The sequence below is a fragment of the Nymphalis io genome, chromosome 2 (genome assembly GCF_905147045.1).
Source record: "Nymphalis io chromosome 2, ilAglIoxx1.1, whole genome shotgun sequence".
Classification (NCBI taxonomy): domain Eukaryota; kingdom Metazoa; phylum Arthropoda; class Insecta; order Lepidoptera; family Nymphalidae; genus Nymphalis; species Nymphalis io.
Window position 1 is genome coordinate 4,145,964 of NC_065889.1, and position 27,031 is coordinate 4,172,994.

A 27,031-nucleotide genomic window follows, 5' to 3' on the forward strand; every position below is an offset into this window, starting at 1 on the left:
TTATTCAATTTTTTTTTCATATTTCATATCGATTAAGTACGAAGAAACATTTTCTTTCACTAAAAGGGAAAAACTTATTCATTTTAAATAAATATAATTCAATAACTTACTTTTTATTACCTTGAGAATTATGTCAATGATATGAGAAATGCTTTAACTTACTCTTAAAGACTTAGTTTTAGCACATAAAGGTTTTCTTCCTGCAGACGATCTTTACAAAACCGGCTATATCCTAGAATTTAATGTTTAGAGCCTAGTTAAAGAACGGTTTACAAGTCTTTATACGAACGAGAAATACTCGTCTCTCTTATAATAAGTTTATGTGTGGCTCTGCGGATGCGGCGGCGGGATGTGATAAGTTAAAGACTTGCCGCCACTTGAAATGCGCATCAAATTCAAATTTAATCAAGTATTCAATGAAATAAAGTATTATTATCATCCCCGTAACAATCGGTATCACAAAAACAATTTTAAGTCTTGGGTATATAATAATTAAAAGCTAGTAAAAGATTGAATAAAAGAAAAGTATAATATTATTATACTTAACAGTGGCTTATTTTATTGTCTTTATAATTATTTCTTCCGCTCTCGCGCCCGTGTTTTTATGAGTTTATTAAACACAATGTTTTTGTCGTAATACTATGCTCGGTTACTTACGAGTTCCAAGTTTTAGTACAACTAATTTATGCTTAATTTATATAAATTTACATATGTAATTATGTTTAGTATTCATAAAATTAGTTTTTCTGTCTTTTATCTTCGAGTCATTGTAAGCAGACATCCCATACCAGCAAGGTTTACGCGGAGTACCTCAGTTTTAGTACTACTCTATACTCGAATACTGGCATGCTTTCTGTCTAGTGAAATACTAAATACCTGCTTATAGCTAGGTATTAATAAACATTAAAAAAATTTATTCCACATCATAACGGACTGATTTAGTTAATTTCATAAGATGTTCTAGAAATTCAATTTATCTTTTTTATTATTATACGAATTTTTTTAAAACAAAATTTAATCGACTTCGCTTGCTTAGAAGTTTAGGAGCATCGCTACATTTACAAACATTTAAATTGTTATAAGCAGCTGTGTAACAATTATCAACATATGATATGTTGACATTTACAATAGCATGCAATTAATAATACCAATTATGTATATTTACGGACTGGTATTACGACACATTATACTGTTAAGCTTGCCATCCATTCCGTCTTTCACGGACTTTGCCTGACAATGCCCTCTTGGGTATATTCGCCTATTAACATATTGCATTGGGTCTTAGACTACACTGGAAGTTATTCTATAAACGGATATAGATATTTATGATTCTTATCAAGAATGGGAAAGTAAAGAAAGTAATATTTAAATCAAGTTTAATAACAATTTATGTATTTTGATTATGGTGTTGCATATTTAAACATACATATAATATATAATTTATGATGACTAAGTCCTGTGAGCAATGATAACAGCAAATGTCAAAAGTGAATGGTTATTTTTATATTTATTAATTGCTAGGAAGTATGCAGTCGCCAGCCGCGGGTTACAATACTGGCAGCCGAGACATTTCATTAACGCGAAATAAGCCAGTGTTCATACAAGGCCTAGTTGTCAAGTTTCGCATATTATAATTAAAGTAAGGAAACTAGCACGCTCTTAAAGTAATTGCGATACGGTTAACGGATATTGCTGATTAAAGTCGATTTATTTTTATATATACATATATATATTTTACAGTCAAATGCACCTTTTTTAATATTAGATTTATATTTCATTTCATTTTTAATTAATAAAATTTAAGTTAACCGTAAATATATTATTATAACTATTAGTTATAGAATTGCATGACAAACATTACCCAAACGTCCATTTGTTTAATCCTTCACAAATGTTATATTATAAATGGTTTTTTTAAATAAATTTATCAATATTAAAATAAAGATAAGCTTTTTTAATTAATATGTTTAACTAACGCAATCTGCGATACATTTCAATGGATATGTAGAAATACAAAAAAAAAATAATTATTATAATATATCGATTATATTAGTTAAACATTTCCAATCCTATAAGTGTATTCTTATACGACCCTATATTATGTAAAATCAATTTCATAATTCTACATATTACTTAATAATACATGTTTTTCTACACACCATAGTGGTAGAGCAAGTCTTTAACAAAAAAGTAAGTTCAATGTATTCCTGCACGATCCCTAGACAGGGTAAAATTAAAGGTCACTCGTCGACCAACAACAAAGGCCGTTTAGATGCATATAATATACCTATGGCATTATGCATGGAAGCAAATAACACGAATATATATTGCGTTCATAATATAACGAGTAATGCAATCATTACATTTTTCATTACCATAAGAACATTCTAAATAATACGTAACGGTTTTTTTTATCTTGTTAGTTTCATCTAGATTGAAATACATATTTACTACATTAGTGATATAGCATCTATATGCTAAATTGTACTGACATTGAACTAGATCAGTAACATCGTGAGAATATAACGGCCAATTCAACGTCAAGCGGAATAGCGTGTTCGGAATTTATCCATTCAATTATGGTCTTTAAATTAAACATGGCGTCTTTTGTAACTCTTTCGTGCTCAGAGAACAATATGCATGATGTGTATTGTAGCTTCCTGCCGAGTGATTGCTGCGTGGGCGACAGTATTCGTATAACAAGTAACTGTACGCTTCCCAACTGACTGATTCTAGTTTCGATTTCTTTGAGCTTTTCTTATGACACGAATTAATAAACATTAATATACACATACATTTCTCATAATCATTACTATTAATATTAAACGAGGCAATATATAAATAAATAAAAAACAATAATTTAATTTGTAGTATATACATATATTTAATATCGGCAAGCCTTTGTAAATGAGCTGTTCAAATAAGACGGCACCGTTTAGATTTAGAGGGTCTAGTGAAGAACCCTTATGCCCTAACATCTGTAGGTGCTTTCCACCCTTAGATGTTTATTATTTTCTTTGAATTTGAATCAGATCAACCTCGAAGTAAAGCCTGTGCAATAAAAAAGGTATTTCTAAAATCATTTCACAATCGGCGAAGATTACTCGAAATCTTCGTTTAAAACAACTTCTGTTTGAGACACCCTAAGAAAAAAAAACTTTTGTATTGTTATTGGCTAAAGCTAAACAATATTTATAACAATTTAGACGTAAAATCATATTATACATTTGATCTTTCTAATATAATATAGTATAATTTATATACATATAATATTTATATTTACTAATATCCGCCGCGGAATGGAAAACGCTTTGACAGCTCTAGTGTGAAAATATGTTTTATAGAAATTACCGGACTATAAATTCGAGTATCTCGTAGACATCGTGAGTGATTTTCGTGCATTGAATATAAATAACATACTTAATGGAGATGGGTCGCAATAGACGGCTCCACACTTTTATCAAAATAACGGCCACGCGTCATGTATTGCATTCTATCAACGTAGCCGACGAACGTACTTGTATCTGAGATTTTTCAAACTTGTTGGCATTCAACTTTACTTTCTATTGTGAAAAAATATTTTAGTTGTTTAATAACTTTTTTTATCATTCATCAGGAAAAATGTAACCTGGTGGCAAACCGTCACTACGCTGCAAAGACTTATTAAGAATATGTGTACATACGTATGTAGGTGTGTATATTGTTTTAATATGTCTATGCTCAACCGTCAAAATCAACCGCTGTATCTAAGACGTTTGGCGCTACCACATACTTCGACAGGTACGTCACTGTAACACTGCTTCCCTCACCCTTTTATCCAAAACAGCATTTATTCTATGCAAAGTATTAAAATTAAATAGAATGAGTGATTAATGGGTGATAGGTACATTTAATATCGGATTTTTAAAAACCTTACTACTAATAAATTATTTTTTATAGGAACGTCAACAATTGGTTACATTTTAATTTTTTATATTGCAAAACCTAATTATGATGTAAGAGATATATGTACATATAACACGTAACTGGCTACATATATGTATGTAATAGTTTATGTACCACATATAAAATTTTCATAATGCGTAGGCGCAACATCCAGCACAACAGAGCCCGCGACAAACGTCGAGAAAGCCATACAATTTGACACAATTAACTCGGTACCACTTCTAATACACAATGTACACAACAGAATGAATTATTATTCTCGACAGCCGTTGGATTGAAATAGATAAAATTTTGACATTAAAATATTAAGCGGCCCTTTATTAGAACGCTCATGGGCTCATATAATTTATAACGAGAGCTTGATCAAATTTCAGTAAACCTATATTGGTGTACTTGATAAAAAATAGGTCAATTGGGTCATCAACACACCCAGAGTGCTTCAAGGCACTTCTTAACTCTCTTCTCAACGACAATTACGGATAGAGCACGTTTTACTTATAAATAGCTTTCAAAATACCTTAAAATACGATTTAAGTTCGTTACTACATATTCGATTAAATATTTCAATCTCACATTCGAGAGATTTTAGATTATTTCTTTCAACTGAGAGAACCTCTCTAAAACAAATATTTACTCGTATATATCAGTTTTAAGAAAAAAATTAAAATGCATGCAACTTAGTGCAAGTGACCCTTTTTCATTACAAACGTTACATTCAATTGCGATCGGGTAATTAACTCTCAAAAAGAAGAAAGCGCTAAACGTATTTTCACTCCAAAAATATAGGCATTTATTTACCGTACTCCAAAGTTATATTTTACGTTACGAATAGCAACACCAAATAATAATTTATTGCTAAGAACATCAATTTACCATTTTTTTCTTAAAATGTCTGCTTCAATTGACTCACACTTTTGAACTTAACTCATCGCTCCGCCTCTTAAAGCAAGTAAATATTCATTGAAAGTATATGAATCATTGCTTGAATGAAATGGAATGCATAACACAAGCGTAAGCAATACAGAAGCACGCTCTTATTACCTAGGAATCATATTAAGAGCGATAACAAACAACACAAAGATTCTCACTGGCTGATGTAAGTGTTATGGAAACCCTTCGACTTCAAGCCGATTATTGTGCCTACTTAAACCTTAAGTCACAATGCCAATGCTGCATATATAGAACTTACCTTATAGGAAAAGAAAATCATTGAATCATTTTACATGATTTGTACTAAAAAAACTTGTTGCCTACCGCGAAAAGTATAAAATTAAATTTGATTAATATCCACTTGGCAATATAAGAAAATAAAATATTGATTCTCTTTAATCGTGTCTATATGATTGTAAAAAATGGTATTTCAACGTCTATTACAAAATGATGCTCTAATGAAACTACGAACCGAAGATCGTTTAACGGTTCCCATAACAATTTACGTAATGACTGTTACAAGACGAAGATGTTAGGCAGGAAAAGATTAAACTTTCTCTATTGATGTTTGTGCGGCAGGAGGTACGGATATCCGAATGCACAGGCACGCGCGAGATCTACATATTTCCATGAAGCAAAAACAACTTCCTTTGCGTTTTGAATTGAAATGAATCAATACTATGATTTATAAGAATTGATCTCTATGTATTATATTATAAAATATTTGAATTCAATATCTAAACAATAATCTATATTTTTTAAATTTGTATTGTTGCTTGTTCTTTTGTTTCATGTAATTTAATATTTTGAAGATTTGGGGTTATTTTACTTGTAACCAACGTTATTATTGTTTGATAAAAAATGCTGAATTAATAATGTATAGATCGAGTTTAAATAATTTTTTATAACGAAAACACATTAAACTGATAGAAAGATATTATTTACGTAAATAAAAGTATATCCCGATTACAGCACTCTACTACGATATAAAGATTTTTAAACTTCACAACTAAATAATAACCTTTTCAAAATATTTTATTTACCTATAAATCATCATTAAATACGGGTAACGTAGTTAAAAATAACGTCCTTTTAATTACTATTATCAAATAAAAATTGAATATAATCCTAGTCACAATATCCTATGTAATTTAGAAGAAAAAAAAATCAATTACAATTCTATTCAATAGCCAAATATGCGCGACTAAATGACTCAATATGAATTAAAATGTATGAATCGGTTCTCAGCTCAAGTCACGAATTCTCTAACATTAAATAGAATTAACGTGGTGTAAGTCCTTTTGTGTTGACGAATTAAATGAATTTCAAAAGCGGTAGCATAATTGTCAGATAATATTAGGGACGGGGAGTTCTCAAAGAGCCCAGCAAAAACCTATTAACATTTGAAATAAATTTTTAATGGAGTGTTTTAGCTATTCTTTATGATTTCAGGCACGTGATTTTATTACAGAATATGCTTAAGATTATTACGTAATTTATAATGTAATTCAAAAAAACTGGGTAAATAATAAGTCGTCTAGGTAATAATAATTTTTAACAGATTTTTGCATTGTCAGATTTTATCTCATACACTACAAATTATACTTACTACATTTTCTATGTTTAAGCTATATATAAATACAGATTTATATTTTAAAATTATATATAAGAAAGCTTTTCATAATATTCCATCTCAATCCTAAAACTCAATCTCAAACTCACAGCCAAGTAAGTGATATTTTCAGCCACATTTTACCCGCCCTGAAATTGCATCCAATTTGCCTCTAAGATATTTTCGTTCGGGATTGCCCTTTAAAATATTTCATATTTAATTTATTTATTCAATATTAATACCCAGACTAACAGAAATAAAAAAATAAATAAGTTACAAAAATCTATGATTGTATCTATTGACAACAATTACAAATTAATATTTTATTATAACTAATTCAAAATATGCATAATTTAATAATATATAACACACATAATATAATTGATGTTCATAATAAGCATTCGTAAATTAATAAAGTGATGTTTAACTTTAAATAACAATAAAAACATAAATAATGAATTATCATATTAAAAAAACTTTTAGACCGTTACTTATTATTATAAATTAAACATCGACGCCCCATTGGAATGAACCTGTCATCGCAAAAACTCAAATTTTACAGGAAATTGAGAGAAGATATAACTAAGAAACACCAGTTTTTAGGTTATACATGTTCAACAAAACATTATTATGACAACATTGATATGTATACATAAAAATATATATTATGTAAAATGTCATATGTATTTTTACTGTCACATTTTAACAGAAACTGTATCTTACTTTAGTATACTTTTAAAATAAATTAAGGGTTTCTTACTATAGATTTATCGTTGCGATCAAACTTCGTTTTTATTTGCTCTATTAGTTACAATTTCATCGTTTCGCTATAACTAAGTACTTGAGAATAATACTTTTTTACAATAATATTACTAAACTAAAAGGACAAATACGAAATTTGAAAGTTAATACTCGTAACTTTATTATTGCCGTTAAAAGGTTTGTTTAATAAAAGCAATAAGATTTTTCTATTTAATATAAATAACCATAGAAAAATAAAAAAAAAATTGCAATCAAAACATACAAATAATTTCTACTATATTAATAATCTAAATAAGTACATTTATTTAGATTATTGCCTTGGACAACTTTAATTATAATGAGTATAGATGTATTAAAAAACAAACATTTCTTGCCAAATGCCTTTAAAGATTACGATTGCGAATTCTATTTACATCCGCCGTAAACTTTTTTGATTGAATCTTAAATATTTGTCTTCATCCTTGCTGCATGTAAATTATCTAAACTGGATTTAAATGTCATATGTATATATATACAAGCTCTATCTGACTCTCGAAGTAAAATATGTTTTAACGTCAGGTTTAGCGTTAAGACTGGTAATTTATTGACTATTTTTAAAACTGTTATTTGTATACTTTTACGAAATACTATTACGTGAAATAAAGGCAATATTATGTATATGATAATTTTAAATATATTTAATAATAATATTATATATATATAACATTGCTTCTATTTCACGCTCTTATGATTTGAACAGTAGTTATTTTGAATTTTATTATCTGTATTTATATTATTTATCTTTAAGTATTATTTATATACAAATTGTTGAGCATTATGATGTATAAGGAAGATAAAATTACATCTTCGAGTGTATTAGATAATGTATTTATAGGTAAATGTGTGTGTGCATTTAGAGACGAGAGTCACCTATAATAGTAATATTATGACAGATAACGGTGACTTAATTTAGAAAAAAAACTAACGAAGCCCTTTTCAATAAACGTACGATACGTACAAATAAATAATCTATCTCTCAATCTTATCGTTTATATTTAATTTAATACGTTATTGATATTATAATAGTTTACATTGAAATAAATTTGATTAAAAAAAACACATTTAAATAGTAAAATTATAATTGAAATACGAATTGGTTACCAAAGAAAAACTTTAGTTTCAATTTCATTCCAGAATCGTAATCGTATTTTTTTAAATTAAAGTAAGCTATTGTTATCAACAACAAATAACAGTTTTTAAAATAAAATTTAGACTTGGTGGTAGGGCCTAATGCATATCCGCTTGGATACCACCGACACAACAATTATTTTACCGCCATACAACAATAATAATTGGTATTGTCGGTTTAAAAGGTAGGTGATTTACAAAAATACCCTAATATCAGCCCTAATAATCTATTTGTAAATCATTAATTATCCAGTTTTTGTTTCAAGAACCTGTTATAGAGAACATGTCTGTTATTTTTTTTCCATCGAGAATATTTTATTCTCTTATGTATTTGATCAAATAACCCTTGATGTCATTATAATATAGTTATGAACACTATTTTTTTTACTTAAAACGAGATTAAGTAAAATATTAGCAATTTTGTCCTTAATGTAAAAAAAAACTTATGGAAATAAATACTTATTTACTTGTTCTTAATAAAGCTATAATATAAGTACTAGACTAGATTACTTAGGCACTATTTATATATTTATAAATTAAAAAAAAAATAATAGTGTATATATACTGGTGGTAGGGCTTTGTGCAAGCTCGTCTGGGTAGGTACCACCCACTCATCAGATATTCTACCGCAAAACAGCAATACTTGATATTGTTGTGTTCCGGTTTGAAGGGTGAGTGAGCCAGTGTAATTACAGGCACAAGGGACATAAAATCTTAGTTCCCAAGGTTGGTGGCGCATTGGATATGTAAGCGATGGTTGACATTTCTTACAATGCCAATGTCTAAGAGCGTTGGTGACCACTTACCATCAGGTGGCCCATATGCTCGTCCGCCTTCCTATTCTATAAAAAAAAAAAATATACAGTATTCATATAATGTAAAAATATTAATTGCAGTTTTCTGATCTTTACACAAGAATCACGAATAACAAAGTATTTAAGAACTCATAAAAATTACATAACAAATAGCAACATTAGGCGTCAACTAATTCTTATATTTTTATCTTTTATCTTTGCATAGGTTAGAAGATTGTTAGTTTGTTTGCTTTCACTTGTTTTAAATTGCTTTATGTAATACCTTTTTCTTTCTTCCTTCATTAGCGCTTGGTTTGTAATAATCCAGTGACATTTGTTCTGAAACTTTTCTCACATCGAAAACAATGTTTATAAAAGATTTACAGCACATTTAATGCATTATAAATAATTATTTTAATCCACTTACAAATAGCTTTTATCTCTTATGATGTCATTTCGATTTCGTGTGAATCACATTATAAATTGCAGTGCCCAACTGCGTCCTAATTAGGTGAGACAAACACAAATATTATATCTTAATAAATTATTATTAATAAATGAAAAACGCTGGAGCTCTGAGGTTGCCTTCATATACCTATGTCATCTATTAGACGTAGTAGTTTCAATTTTGTATTATATTAATAATATATTGTAATACCTTTTATAGTTACTCGATATTTGTGTCAGTGTCATGGTTCACGACCATTTTTAATGTTTCTTTATTTATTAAATAGCTAGACTATAAATCTCTGTTAATATATAGTTTGTAAAAAAATCAACAACTGCGCAGCGCGTTAAGATGTCATACTTATATTTGACATATAAACTATACATTAATGAACAAATAAACTTAAAGCTTAAATATTTTGTTAGCAGATGAAAAAAATTCGAGCATACGCACGAAATGTTCTTATTACATTTAAACGTTTACTTAATAAAAAATATAATATTGAAATTTTTTGTTGAAGGTATATATACAGCCAATTTTTTTAAAGAAACAGAGAGAAGCTTATTCAAAGATGACGTCAGAGACGTGTGAAGCGAACCGGGAATTGAACCAGTCCGGCGGGTGACCGGTACAGGTGTACGGCGCGTGCGCATGAGCTGCAGACTCCTCTCGAATATGTACTTGTTTCATTAAACTCGAATTATTTATTTGGTATGAAGAATGTCCATTTTTTATAAATTCTTTTTTTGCAATGCATTCAACTGCCAGTTGAAAATGCACGCGAAGTTTTCCAATTGAAACTTGTCTCCTGCCACAGATGGCTTCAAGTAATAAAAATAAAACCAAGAGAAATAAGATCTTGTCAATTAAAATCATCACCAGTTATACCATCAGTTCCGATAAAATATTTATAAAAGGAAAAAAATCACGTTAAATTTTTGAATGACAAATAACGTAATATATTATTTAAATTATAACGAAACAGAAACTAGATTCGATCTATCATTATTAAATTTTCCCACGGTCTTTAACACCTTAAAGTAAACCTTGAAATCTTGTGTTATTCAACCTTAGAATTAAGAAACGTAATAGTTATCGAAATACAATCAACCAGTCGCAATATTCTTAGCTATTGTTGAAGTCCAATTGTTGAGGTCACAAATTCAATATAGATAAAACAATTGAGGCAGCCTTAGCAAAACAATATCCATTAAAGAGTTTTCAAGCAAAAGGTGTTATCCTTCGACACAACTCAAGTTTAGATGTTGATTAGAATCACAGTAATATAAAATAGATTTAGATACTTTTTAATCTAATTTATAATTCAGGCTTTAATTTTAATAACCTTGATAATATAGAAGTTTAATGTAAAGAGAAAAAAATATAAGCATATCCAATGGTTTATAATTCAATCCATGATATATTATAATTATGTTACATGAATATTATTGTTGTTTGTTAAATAATATTTGAATAAATTGACTTTATTATAAATGAATATATATTTGAATATAATATGTACCTTCTACGCATAACTAAGATTTCTGTAATTTAAGATTACTGTCAGCTTACAAAATGTTATAAGATCTTGTTCTATGCCAGTTGTTCCACTTACTTAAATAGTAATGCATTTTTATGGATCTTTTCATTTTATAAATAATTAATTTTTAAAATGCTTATGAGCTAATAATAATATTACTAATAGCACCAGATGATGGTAAGTGGTCGTTTAACCTTCGACCATAGACATTGACTCTATAAGAAATAATAACCACTCCTTGCAACGTCCAAAGACCTTATATCGCTTGTTGCAATGACACTAGCTTACTCACTTCTTACCGAATTTTAATGTTTGGTGGTAGAGTAATTGAAGAGTGGGTGGTACCAGAACAGACGAGCCTATATGAAGCCTCATTATTTTAAGGTTAGGTTATTTGCTACTCTCATCAAACACTTTTACCAATTATCATAGGAACGATTAAACTTGTTAGTTGCTAAGCGACCCCACGCACTGCAGTGAGCGATACGTTGTCGCCCAGTCTCATTATTTACAATTGTAGAATATACTGGTGGTAGAGCTTTGTGCAAGCTCGTCTGGGTAGGTACCACCCACTCATCAGATATTCTACCGCAAAACAGCAATACTTGATATTGTTGTGTTCCGGTTTGAAGGGTGAGTGAGCCAGTGTAATTACAGGCACAAGGGACATAAAATCTTAGTTCCCAAGGTTGGTGGCGCATTGGATATGTAAGCGATGGTTGACATTTCTTACAATGCCAATGTCTAAGAGCGTTGGTGACCACTTACCATCAGGTGGCCCATATGCTCGTCCGCCTTCCTATTCTATAAAAAAAAAAAAAATATTAAGTAGTTCTGATATCGTTTGACAAATAGAAATGCAGAGCTAAGAAGCTTCGATTTATTTTAATATGCAAAAAACCTGTATTATATATTCATTTCCAGTTTCTATAAAACTACAATGTTAAATAATTATTTATATTATATAAAAATTATAGTCACAATATTGGGCTCTTGGTTATAAAAAGTGGTTAAGGCGTCAAAGGTAACGCGTTCGATAATACTCATAACAAATGTACAAAGGTTATACAAGTCGTTATTGTGGTCCAAGTTACACTTGTGTCACAGATTACCTCACACATGAAATATGTGTATCTGGAAACTTTTATAATTTAAATAAAATAATAATAACAATAATAAAATATTGACCTAAAAATAAATTGAAAAATGATCATTTGGACATTGGAACGATATTATGAGGCTCAACAAGCTTCAGATACATTTTTATCTTTCTCTCCGCCGAGTTGATTTTATAAAAGATATATAAAGGATCCTAAGAAGATAATAAAATAAATTGTATATCCAGTTAAGTATATCATAGTAAATAATAAATAAAAAAATTCAACCACTTATTCTCTACCGAAATTGAGTTAATCGCCTTACAGCTTTATAACCTACTTAATAAAAATATATTGACAAACATAATGGACTTATAACACTTGATTGAACTTTATATCCATCAATATGTTATATTGGCTACTAATTCTAACATTGTTCGACGAAATGTTTTATTCGGACAGCGACAAATTTCACCAACAACTCACGTCTTTCTATTCAAACGTTGATGCCAATGACCGCACCTCAATCAGAACATAAAGAGAATACTTATGCAATCAAAATAAACTTCAATACTTACTATTTATACGCCTTGTCCTGCTAATAAAGCAAAGCAAGAAATATCTTATACTGAATTATTTCGTTCGCTTGGAATTTGTGTTGGTTTTGTTTGCCTATTGGCTATTATATATATTATCATAGAGAAAAAACAAATTAATAGTTACGAGTTACCTTTGTATTTTCCAAGAGGACAAATTAAAAATAAAAAATAACTTATATTAATAATATTTAGTATAAGTGATTTAAAGTAAATATTAATATTTAAGCTGTCTAGTTCCTTTACAAAGTTTATTTCTTATCAGAAAGTGTTATTATAATATTAATAATAAGTAGGTATCTAAGCTTTGCCTTGACCTTATCAGAAACCTTGGCGAGACGTAATCTTATCTCAACTTAAATCAATAATCCCCTTGTATTTTAATCGGAAATTGTTAGGTAAATATTACTTACATCTCTATTGGAATATGTACGTACATACATACTAAAAATAATATAAAATATTATTCAACTGTTTTAGAAATAAATATATCAAACACAAATGAAATTGAAATTTTTGGTGGAAGCAATCTAAATCTTTCACATGGTACAAATTAATTTAAGCACGTACACAAACATTATAGTCTAATTATATACCGTAATCTCAATTCCATGTCCATATTGTTTCCCACACAAATTGGCCGCCATTAAACCAAATACCACCGCAATAATGCTCCGTTGGTTTTATTATGTTGTTATTTGTCATCACTCGTGGAGTACATTTTTCTATTATTGTAACTGTAATGTAATAGGTTCCCCATTGAAAATAACATTCTATTGCTATTGCGATCACTCATTATATTATTATTTGAAAGGTTTATAAGATGTATTGTAATCGGCATAAGACAACGGTTGATTCTGTATGATATTTTATAAATATAATACGTAGCCGATTCCGAGATTGCTATTTTTTTCTCTTAAATTCCTATTTAGTCGTTATCAAGGTCTCAGTCTACATCGATATAAAATTTCATTACGATTAATTTAGAAAATTAATTTACTTTTAATATTATACTTTTTTTACTTTCTTTAAAAATAACTTTGTGGCCCCCAAAACGATTATGATGAAAATAAAATAAATACACACGCTGCGTGGTCTTAATCGTGTGTTATAAAAAAGATTAGGTGAGAAATAATACATATTTTTGAATTTATTCAGACATATGTTATGATGTTTTAAGGAAGTTTTGTTTGAGAATCAAAATAAAAGAACCCTCATGAAAGACCACTTAGGTTTACAATGACGATGGTATAAGTGTAAAAATAAAATAGTGTTTATTAAAATATAAATCTTATTCATTTAATGGCGGTGTAAGGGAGCGTGTTTTAAGCAAAAGTTAAAATTTTAAATATTTTCTTACATTTAATATAAAAAAACTTTTGCATTTAATTTGAAGATCTGAATTTTAAATAGAATTTGATTTCAAAACGAAATTTTGAAAGTTTTAATCTCAGTCCCCAACGAATATATGTATAAAACTTTTTGACGTATTGTTAACTTTTGCTTGTATTTTATTTATTTTTTATCGGAATAATTATTTAAAAAAAATATCGTCTATTTTTAAAAGTAGGAAATTGAAACGAGTAGTGGTGTAGGTTAAGCAAGCTATTTTACTATTATATTAGTGTATGATTTAAATTTTAAGTATGTGTTTAGGGCCAGCGTATGAGCATGGCAGTTGGTAATTTAGAACCAAATAAATTACTTAGAAAACAAGTATAATGATCTATCCGCCTATACCAATTGTGTTAAGCGCCAAAAAAAACACCTAACCTAACAAAATCAGGCAACGTGTACCTTTGAGTGAGTGGTGTGGTGTTTGTTTGTGTGGATGTATGCAAACTCCCTCCTTTTTTAAGTCGATTAATTAACATAATTTAGATGTTACACTAATAATTAAAATACTAACGTTAAAATAATTACATCATATGCATATTTAACAATACCAGCCCTATCAATCGATAAAATCTAAATAGGAAATCACCTCTCATACTTTTGTGTTAATTAAATAACAGTAAGATAGAATCGGATTGCTCAACTGAGAAACAACATTCGTAGATAAATCTTTATCCGTTATATCGCACAAGAAGCGCTTCTAAATGTTATAATAATAATATGTACAAGGTCTATATAAAAACCACATCTTGCCATTGGTGTATCTTCCATATGAAACATATTCAAGCTATCACAAGAAACAAGCTAAGAACAAGTGTTACAACATTGATTGGAGAGGCTCTATACAGGAAGGGAATAGCCATTTGAAAGTATAAACAGATGATCAAATGATATTACTGGTCGCGTCTTATGTTCCTTTAAGAGGAACTCAATTGGACACCATTTTCAATAATACCTTAACTTTACAAATTATCTTTACTTATATGATAAATGCAAAACCGAACCGAACACTGAACCGATTTTGATTAAATTTCGCATAAAGCTTGAACTTCAATAAAGGATAGGTTACTTTTTTATAAATAACATCTGCCTTGCTAAAACGCGGGCACCTAATTCGTTTTAATAAATTATTATCTTAAAATTTAATAAAGGTATAGTACATGAAAGCACATATAATTTTCCCAGACGTACTCGTAACTGCATATAGAATTCTTAAGAAAAATCCAGAAACCTGAAACTGGAAATAACTGCATGTGGGAAAGGGAAGTAATAGAAAAACTATAAATTAACAACTTGGTCAATTAGTACGGAATAGATTAGAAACAGCAGACGACGGGACATTCTTTTCCATATCAGTGTAACAGTTACAAAGAACGTTCATTCACAAGTCACGGAGCGGACAGAGAAAAACTATTTGCTTACACGATAAAATCGTCCTTATAAACTTTTATACGTTTCATGTCCATACTTTAACTCAACATCACTTATCTCAATTTTAATGACAATGTTTAACATGGAAATGCCTTTATTGATGATGATGACGAAGGGTTTATTAAATGCTTTGTTTATATTCATGTTGTTTATTGTACGAATACGTCTGCAAACTGCCAACACAAGCTCGTAAACAATTACGACTAATTGCGCCCTAAGTGATTGTGTTAAAAGACAAAACATTTCCTGTTATTTAAAGTTTTAAAAATAATGTCTATTTTACAATAAAATAAGGTACTATTATTGGTCACAATGTCGATGATGTCATATTGTCGACAGGTAAAGTTCTTTAAACCGCAACAAAATATCATAAAATATGCACCGTATTGACCCTGTAACTTTCTCGGCGAATGCGTAAAGCACAAATGTTTATACGGTCGGCCACGGTCACTCGTAATTCTTTTTTAACAATGAGTATACAACACACGTTCAATTGTTACGGAATATAAATATTGTCACGACATGGCAATTTTTAAAACGTATATAAATGATTCAGAGAACGGATATACGAAAAATTGCATATCGTTTAACTATCATATATCTAAGCTACATAAATTTGTAACTTTTGGAATTGATTGTTCAATGTTAAAGATCACGGAAAGGAGATTGTAGCATTATAGTATAATAATAAAATTTGAAAAAATAGAAAAGATTATTGATTTCTTTAAGATTATTTATAGCTTTAAGTTACAACTTCTTGTTTGCTGTACCCTTGTAGAAGGTTCTTAAAACTTGTAAAATTTTACACATTTTAAATACGAGTTAAATTTATATTTACGAAAAATCACGTGTAAAAAATACTAAAATTATAAATACAATAAAATATAAAAACATCGTAATAAAGTATTTAAAACCAGATTTTGGTCAAACGAGTTATTTTACTGCATATTAAAAGCATATTTAAGAGAAACATAGGCAACAAAGATGATTCGCACAATATAATATCCATCTTTTAATTTTTTTACACAGATATAACAAGTTTTAAATTAGCATTTACACATAGACACTTGATGAAATTCTATACGTTAATACAATACATATTTACACATTGTGTATCTCGCTACCGTTAAACACATACTTATGTGCTCGTTTGTAAATGAGGAACTTAATAACACATGCAAGAAAATAGTTTTGTATTCACTTTATCTGATCCAAAATCTATCGGATTTGCATGTGAGCTAACAATCGTTCTCTATCTACACCGGGTAATTAGAAACTTACGAATGGGTAACGGTATGCAATCTGTAGAGCAAGATCACCTACAAAATCTAATCTTCCATCGTTTAACAACTGTACATTCAATCGTATTTATTTTATTTCGTAATTATTATAAAATATTTTATTTTTAGAATAACATTAGAAAACATCCTTAAGTAATCTACATAAAGAAATAGGATAAGGAAACTGTTTTTCTGCAAAATACCATAGCTAGACGAGTAACATACATTTGCACTAATACTTCGCTTCTTTATGGCAACAGCCGATATATTCTTGTTACCGCTGGTATGACAATGACTCCTAGTGATTGATGTGTTAGTAATTTCCTCGCACCGTTGTTCGTATCCGATACGAATAAGATTAAAGTTGACCACATGATGGTCAAGTGCACAGCTGAGCTGTTCAATATGTTCCTAATAGATCACGATAACTATAATTTAGTAAACTAGACTATGTAAGTTTGTTATGTGTTAATTATTAACTTTAGAATAGTCTTACCGTTTTCCGTATTTGGTAGCGAATATAAAATGCCACATAAAGTGGCTGTGGCAGACGCTGAATTTTGGTCTGTAGATTCATCTCCACAATCATTAGAATCAGTTTGTGCTGGTTCGAATAGAGTTAAATCCAGACCATCCATGTCACTCCGTGCTGACACGCGATCTTCTTCCACAACTCGATCACAAAAGTGTTCGGGGGAGTCGACCTCCTTGGGACTACGACTGCATACTCCATCGCTAAGCGGATCGCAACAACACGTATCCGAAAATGGTTCAAAATCTCTACAATCAAACTCGCATCGTTCGAAACTGTCGCATGTACAGGAAGACAAGGCGTCCGAGTCTGATGCTTCACATGGAAATAAATTATTTCCCGGTACATCTTTGACAGAGTCAGTTTTAGCCGCCACATAAAATACACCAGATGTATAGGGCACTTTTTGAACCTGAAGCGTTACACTTCCTTCTGTTTTCTCGCTAGGATAAGCGTTTTCTCGTTTTGGTATTAAGGTACTGTCCAATTGTGAACGACAATCTTCGTAGCGAGCGAAGCTTGATGTATCCGTGAGATTAGAGGATCGATCAACTGAGTATGCATCAGCATATAGGTCACCATTCTCACTTTGCAGAGGCGTTAAACGGTAAGGCACATGTGTACGTGTTCCAAGAAATATAGTTGTATAAGGACAAGTATGAGGTGGCCGAGAGCGATCGGCTCGACGTGGATAACTAGCGGCGAAGGGATCGCGAGGAGGACCCCCTTCGGCGTCTATGTACGCCTCGCTCGTCGACAGAACGTTGTATCGCCAATCCGGCATCGCAAATAAACACCATCACTATGTTAGAACACTAATATTGTCTCTGGCTTCACACAAGAAAACATAACACACTTTCAACATTGAAGATGAAAATTCCGAATTTCACTACGGTCGGCATCTGCACCTATACGAATATATTATTTAAGAAGAGTTTGCACATTCATTTAATTACTACTAAATAAACTTTATACTTCAGTTTAAATTGAATCACATCCAAGTTTATCATCTACATAGATACAAATATATTTCTTGTTTTATATTATTTTAATTTATTTACTGTCGCAAAATGGACTAATTGCTTGGAAGAAATGCAAATAATTATTGGGTTAAAGATATATGGTACAAAATCACCGAGAATGGTGGTATATCACCCCTAACTATGTACATGTATCATAATTAAGTATCGTATATTTTATTATCGTATCGTATTATAAGTTTAAAAATTTTTTGACCACTTCTACGATTTTGATATTAAAAAAATATAGTAAATGCATATTTTAGACTAAACTTACATTTCTTCACTAAAATATCGCACTAAAGGAATAAAAGTTCATTGCCTGGGAGTCGTGCTTAGAAAACGCAATTATTTTGTAAGTACTCTGAAATTGTTAGTGCGGCTCAATAATAACAGATGCGAGCCCGTGACGGCTACAGCTTGATATATAGGAAGTATTTATTAATGTATTTTAAGACGCCTATCGTCTTATAATATGATAAGCTTGTATTTACAGAGAATGAAAGCCCAAACCAATAATGCGATTAACTTCGTGACGCCCGTGCCGCCGGCGGCGCTGGCTGTTTCGAGACAAGAACGCAGCAAGACAAATCTACGCCTTTAAATAAAATTTATAATCATTCTCAGTTGTGAAATAAACGCCTATAACTAAGTAGGTAGATAATTCTTAATATATAACTAATAATAAATAACTTAAAGAGTTAGGATTATGCATTCTAATTGTATCTCTTCACATAAGAATGTAAACAAAAAATGCGTGATATTTGCTTGTGTTTCTTGAATCAAGTCGAATTTGAATTTATTATTCCAGCAAGACAAAAAATACAATTATTTACGAAACTTCTTCAAATGTATTTTTGTGCAACTAATAAAGTCACAAGTCATTAGTGCCTCGTTGGTCTAGTGGCTTGATATAAGGCCGCAGACCCGGAGGTCCTGGGTTCAATTCCCAGGTCGGGCCAATAAAAAGTTATTGGGTTTTTCTATCAGAAAATTCACAGTAGCAGCCCGGAGTCTGGAAGTTGGAAGTGTGTACACTCCCGTGACTCGGAAAGCACGTAAAGCTGTTGGTCCTGCACCTGAACTCTTTCCGGTCGTGTCGGATTGCCGTCCCATCGGATTATGAGAGTTAGGGAATAGAGAGTGCACCTGTGTTTGCGCACACACTTGTGCACTATAATATCTCCTGCGTAGTTGGCTAATCTCACTTGAGATTGGCCGCCGTGGCCGAAATCGGTCTGGAGGACATTATTATTATTAAAGTCATAAGTTAAGGGGACTCAATATTTCATACAACATTCGTTCGTTATATTCTCTCTCAAAGATTATACTATAAAATAATATATTATTTACGAATATGTTTATTAATAGGCGTTAGTGTAACGAATTGCATCTGTTAACCAACTGATATAAAAGTGATTTATGAAGCGTTGAAAGATAGCAATTTAATTTTATATTTATGTACCTGAGGTACACAAAAATACTGCTAAATTCGTGCAATGAACGAAAATCGGCAGTATTTTCTTGCTCCCCGTATGCGTATCTATGCCCTACAGCCCCTACATTAAATTAATGAAATAATTAATTTAATTGATTATTATATACTGTATAAGTTTGTTACATAAACATAATTAATTTTTGTTATGAAACTGACTTTTTCGAAGAGTTAATCAAAATAAGAGATTCATTAAAACTGTTGAGTAAAATCATTTAGAGTTCTGTAATGGTAAAGTTTGGTAATAAAATTAATTTGTCAACAACTACTTTAGCGAACTGAAATCTAAACATATGATGGAATTTGTATATTGTAATTGCTAAAACATTAACGTAATGGTATAATAGTATCGACTATTGTATAAGTTAGTTAAGTACATAAAAGTAAGTACGTACATTCAAAAGAACGATTGCTACAGGTTTTCTCAGTCGAATGCAATTTGAATAGTAATTCCGTGAATACTGTATCGGAAAGTCGGCCTCATAGACATTATGGAAATATTCCCCAGAGATTTGACTCGAAAGTGCCTGAGTGCCTGGAGGCGGGAAGCTTCGTTGCAATGGATAAAGGATTTTAAACTAAGTTTATTGCCATCGAACTGGAGCGCTTAATAAAACATAAAAGAAAGACTTCACATTGTTTTCAATTAACTACATACACGTTTCAGTTATCTATTACGATAGTTATATAAATATACAAAATTCTAGTAAATCAAACGATAGGCTAGTTATAAAACGGTTGAATTATAGTAATAATTTAGTTTAGGCATACGAATGGTTAAGATTTTGCTTTGTAATATTTACATACACAGAAATAATTATGACAACATGAGTATCACTTTTAAAGTTCCCAGAAATGAGGAAAAGTAACAATAATTATTGCAAACAATTAATACTTTAAGGAAAAAATATAAATTAAATTATATCGTTTCAGTGTAACTGGACCCACTAACTAACCATATATTATTTTCAAACAAATCGACCGGTAATCTAACACAGCTTTATCGATTGCAGGACAACGACCGTAGTAAATACAACACAGATATTATATAAACATAGAACTGACACTTGCACACAATAATTATTATGTCACTGTTTTTACCGTATTTTGTTCGTATGTTTTGGTAAAATCGTATCGAGCACGCGCGTAGAAGTGCGCGTGGCGTGTCGCACTCAAGCCGACTGGTACAGGCTGCGAGTGCGCGGAGGGCACAAGCCGCAACTGCCGAACGTTGAGTATGAGTCGCTCATCTGTTCGACTTCGCAGATGTTCGCCAACCAAAGGACCGTTACCAGCGAAGTACACCACGACTTCTTCACTATACTCCTTAATACTGACATTGTACCTTCAAATAAACGTAATGAGAAGTTTAATGATTAAAACAGAAAATTATTTGCTTAGCTTAGCTTTTATGTTTGTCAAAAGTTTTCACTGTATAAATATATATTTGTTGAAATTGACATTAACTGATTAAGACCTTTGTTTAGTAATAAATTTGACTACAGCTATTACCTGAGTTAAGTTTTGATTTTATTAAATATCCAAGAGATAGGCAACGGTATTAAAAACTAGGTGTACAATAAGTTGGGGTTAACGTTGCACCCGTTTAGTTAAACAGATGCCCCTCCATAAAAGTGCATGATCGTTGATTTACAGTCCATCCTAGACAACGATAGGGAGAGCACGGAGCGTTTTATATGAAGGATGTCATCGGTTTTTTGTGAACATTAACGTAAAGTTAACATAGGGGTGGGTACAATGCGTCATCGCTAATCAAGTCCCATGGAGATCATATCTATTAACAATCACATGCGAGCGCTTTATCGTTTCGAACGGACCGGTTCGAGTCAGTCGTATTTGCATTTCGCAGACCCGCTTAGCTTTAACGACTTGAGTTAACCATAGAGCGGAGTGTATTAGAAATGATAACAGCTTTAATCTTTTCAACCAACTCGTAAATCATAAATATTCATTTAAATAAATATATAAATAGACATTATCGAAAATCATTACTTTGATTTTATTTAAAATAATGGTGACTCGAGTGTCGTGTAGTTTCTGGAGAAAAATGAACATTTCAACCCATATGAGATCTATCGTCTAATTGCAAATATTATAGTAACTTTGTTGGAATATTATAAATATATTCGACTAGCGCTTCAACAAAGTATGGGAGCCTGAAACCAAGCCATAAAAGTATTACCAATGAGAAATGGCTTCATTCAAATCCTTCTTTTGAAGTGTTTTAAACGCAGTGCATCAACCTACAGGTGAAAAGGCAAGAAAATAATGCTGAAGAAGATGATAACGTTTCGTTATCTGAGTGACAACTGAGTGGAAACAGTACATCTACTAACTACAACTACAAAATATATTTTAAATCTTTACATTATTATTATACCCACGGAGATAAATATTTTCATTTCACTTTTTTGTCAATGCCGGTTACCATAATAAGATGTATGAATAATTGTTTCACAAATTATAAGCCCAGATAATATATTTCTAAATCACAAACACTTAAGATATATATCAAATATCTATGCCGAAACTTCAGACTTCTACTTTTATTGCATTCAATTCTTAGGACTTTTAACCATTTAACGACACTGCAAGCGTACTGAATAAATATCTTTATCATAAGGCATATTTAAAATTGCATAAAACTACGGTAGGTAAAGGTTATAATTACAGTACGTAAACTCGCAAGAGTGTACTTAATGAGTCAAGGGTGTACTTAATCTTACGCCATAAAGTTTCGACACAAATATATTGCTACATGTTATGTCATAGCCTTGAATTTATAGTAAAATGATCTATCTAGTGTAATTTATTTCATTTTAAATATAGGTTTTCCCTTTAAATAAATAGCTTAAAGAGAACCTTTTTAGGATTTATAAATATATATAATAGTGTATATTTAAAAAAAAATTTCGTGTATCGGAAACGGCTCTAACGATAAATCGTTAGATCGTAAACTCAAATGTTGTGCTTAGACAAGGTTTTGCTTTTTATAAAGTAATTATAAGGCAATTTTTAGCAAATAAAATAAACATCTTAAATACTTTAAATATGGTAAATAGATTAAGGTATAACATTAAAATTTTCAATTGTTAAAGTGGTTTGGTTTCAATGGTTAATTTTTTTTTTTAATTTAAAAATATCAAAATGGATTTCTTAAGCTTTTCTACGGGAAGCCACTGTTTGCAGTAGGTAAGTCTATAGCTTGCTAACAGCTCTTACTAACCGTTGCGTTCCATAAATATTGAAACTGAGAAAAGATAAATATTATCGAATTGTTGGCTTAATCAGCTAAATGTCTTAAGTAGTTAACTAAACATATCATGTAATAAAAGAAAATACCTTGGTTGCTATAGAAAGATAACTAAAGAATCTATTAATCAAAAATAACATACAGATTAGAAGTAACGAATTCAAGAGAGCTAAGAAATCCTCTAACTTATAAACATAAATAACTAGGTATAAATCAACTCCTAATGTCGTACGATCGTATTATCGCCGTCGCATCAGTATTCCTACAATATGGTGAAAAAGAAACATTCTTGTTGTAAAAATAAATCAAACGTTTTGTGTTAGAATATATATTTTTAATAATTTGTATACTCAATGTAATAAATAATATTCCAATAGATAAATACTGCGTATGAGCCAACGATTTCTGTAAATGAAATGCAAAATGCGACACGAAGTTCTTTAACCCTTCCGCAATTAAATAACAATGACACCCACACCAGCCTTCCAATGTAGGTGTTACTGAACTCTCAATATAGAAATGTTAGAAATATTTTTTTTTATTTAATAAGGAATTTCAAAATTTATTTCATACGCTTAAAAAATTGATACAAACTTTTTTTAGCACTAATTTAATACTCTTTTATAAAAACATCCACTTTTCACAGCACTTATATTTGTTCAAGAACCAGCGTTAAAAATTAAAATATTTTCAGAGCCATCTAGTGGCGAATAGAAAAAACATTTGATTGGCAAAACCTATCATTTAATGTATTTATAGTTGCTTCAACCAGATGGCGTTGTTTCTACAAAATGATTTATTTTTAATTCATGATTCTTTACACATTTTAGTTTGTTTTTGCTCTGTAACAAAGCAGAAGGTAAATAATTACGTGTTATTTGTGTGATTCAAATAGTATTTAAACAAAATTTAAGAAAGAAGAAAATTTTAAATAAATCCGTGTTCGATCCTTTTGTTGTTTGTTGTTTTAATAATAATTGTTACTGCTGCTTATAGATAAACTGCCCTTAAACCGAAGGTTGATTCATCTAATATAATTAGACAATCACAGACACCTTGAAACATTGACAATGCGGGGAGCAGTTTGTTCTTTTTTCAATGCTAATGTCTATAGGCAAATATGACTACCGAGTGACACAATGGCCCGTCTGTCTTCCTTTTACGAATAATTAAAAAAAGTTTTATAGACTTTCCGTCCTTTGCTTCACTCTCAGATCAAAAATAAATAGACTTGTAACGAAGAGTATATACCGAATATTGAATATTCAAGCAAGCCCTGCATTTATGCTAAAATTGCATCGCGACCCGCAATAATGCGAAAATGTTGATTTAAATGTAACCTACGACGACTTTAACTTACTTAACTTGTGTTATTGTTATTAATAAAATAAAAATAGTAATTCATAATTTCATAATATTCTATTATATTATATATATTAAGTTCATTTTGTTAGTGCTTGTTTAGTCATAACTAAGCAAATTAATAGCTACCTATTTGTCTTTACTGGTTACATGTTTTTCATTTCTAAAATATATTTACATAATATGTGACTTTCCATCAATATTTTCACAATATCAACAACTATTTAAAGCGTAAAAAAAGTCCGTTATGTCAAATCTACATCAAACTTTAGTCATTTCTATAATTTAAATAGCTTCAACCAAATAAACCTACTAGGTACATAGATATTACCGCTCATAAATGTAATATTTTTATAGAAACCGTCATACTGATATAGATTATAATGTAAGAGAAAGTTGGAAGGAAAAAACCCGCTAGTTCATATCTCATTTAATCTAATATAACATGAATTATTATTATTTAGCTATTAGTCAATTATGAATACATACATAATACCGGTACTTAACAATAAATTAATTTATATACGGACAATAATTATTTTTTATAAAGGATCAATATAGACACATTTTAATAAACAACAATTAAGACTTTAATTTTTATTATAATAGTTTTCACTATTGTAATAAAAATTGACTGTAATCCTGCATTCTAAATAAAGGAAAGAAAAAAGCTTTTTCTTTATTGAAAAAAAACCACCACTTATTTACGCATTCGCAGCTCTTGATAATTTAACCGAAAACAAAAGTAATGAATTTTTTTATAATATTCAAAAATTTACATGTGAAATGTATAAGTGCATTTAAAGAAATACATTGACATAAACGATTTCAGATTTCAGCTGTTTGTTGATACGTATACGGCTGCTGACATCAACGAACAGTTCTGTACGGATAAAAGTACGCAAGTTCCAAAAATTTTCGAAATTTTGAAATTTTATAAACACACTAGCAACCGGAATAAGTGTCTGCCATTGAATTTATAAATTTAAAAAATATATACTATAACATATTAAAACAGCAGACATGCTGCGATCACGTTTTAAAAGTCAATTTTGTCAATTTTTGACTTCTGGACACACCCTAAAGAACCATCGACGGTAATAGTGAATACCCATTTCACCTACGGCAGGTGTAATAGTACATCTAGCATCAATATGGAGTTTGCTAAAATACCCTAAGTCTGCCGATCGCTGGCTCTTAGACGATTAAAGATCTATATATATTTTCAAATTGTCAAATAAAATTGACGGAATAAAGATACTACCTCTCACCTACTCCGTATTCTTAAAAAATTAATACGTATCTACCAAACAAAATAAAATCGCTTACCTACATGCATTACATAAAAACTTCATCGATATTATAAATATCTTCAAACTTCACTTCTAATTATGTAGTAGTATCTCAATTATTAAAGAATCGTGTTTGATTTTTAACCAAATTTAACCTTTACATACGTTAGTGTGTAATAATGTCAACAAAACTAAAATACAATTAACTTCGATTTATTATTTATTATATTAATAGGCTACAACTGATGCAACATATATTTTAAAGACTTTTTTATAGATTATTCGATGTAAAATCTTAAGTTTCTATATGTTTATTAAATATTATAGTATATAAAATAATAAAACGCAACTTATCAAGGCATTTATCTGTTCTATCTGTATTGTTATAGTTTATTAATAATAATTAATACCAATTATATACAACCTGACTCGTCTTAAGCTAAGTGTTCGATCAAAAATCCCAACCAAAGTAAAAATTATTATCATGTCATACCGTCATAAGCTAGTGTTCATTGGCATTTTAGTTGACATGACTCAGATGAATGTTAATCGCTTGTAAGTTTTGACAAGTCTAATACTTATTAACGTTGTAGCGAATTTGTATACTGATTAATGAATATTTTGCCCATTATAAAAATATTAATAATAATAATTCACTTTTTTCCTATTCATTTAATTGAAGTTCGATAAATTACAAATTAAATTAAATACAAATGTGAACATTTTTACTTTTTATTGAATACTAATTTAAGTATTTCCAAACTGACAAATAGACGAGGACTATTGCATTTATTTAATAGTTAAATATTCAGTGCGGTATTGAATGTATTGATTTATGATGAGATCACTGTTTTGGTGAAGGCCCATACGTCCGGCAGGACACGCCGCGTCCTTCCTCACCCATCCGGTACAAGCGCATATCAGACAGCGGACTGGCGGCAGGCGGCCTCACGCTGACAGTACCGTTAACGAATTTGCACATCGTGACTATCATTTTTGGAACGTTTGCTTTTTACATTTGAATACATTTAGTCCATTGAACCGGAATTATCTTTGCGTG

The 27,031-nt window shown here is 30.2% G+C and overlaps 1 protein-coding gene across 3 annotated transcripts in view; it reads right to left on the reverse strand.

Moving 5' to 3' along the window:
• LOC126774017 (ras GTPase-activating protein raskol) overlaps positions 1–27,031 on the reverse strand; it is a 139,013-nt gene that overhangs the window by 94,542 nt on the left and 17,440 nt on the right. The window contains exons 1-2 of one of the 3 annotated variants that reach the window (XM_050495313.1): positions 21,145–21,220; positions 17,494–18,437 (exon numbers count right to left, since the gene is read on the reverse strand). The exons of 1 other annotated variant lie outside the window; for it this stretch is intronic. In XM_050495313.1, coding sequence (XP_050351270.1) covers positions 17,494–18,313 — 820 coding nt within the window. In that variant the 5' untranslated portion in view covers positions 18,314–18,437; positions 21,145–21,220. Of the gene's footprint in view, positions 1–17,493; positions 18,438–21,144; positions 21,221–27,031 lie in introns of those variants that run through there. One more of the 3 variants, XM_050495321.1, reaches the window with a different exon arrangement.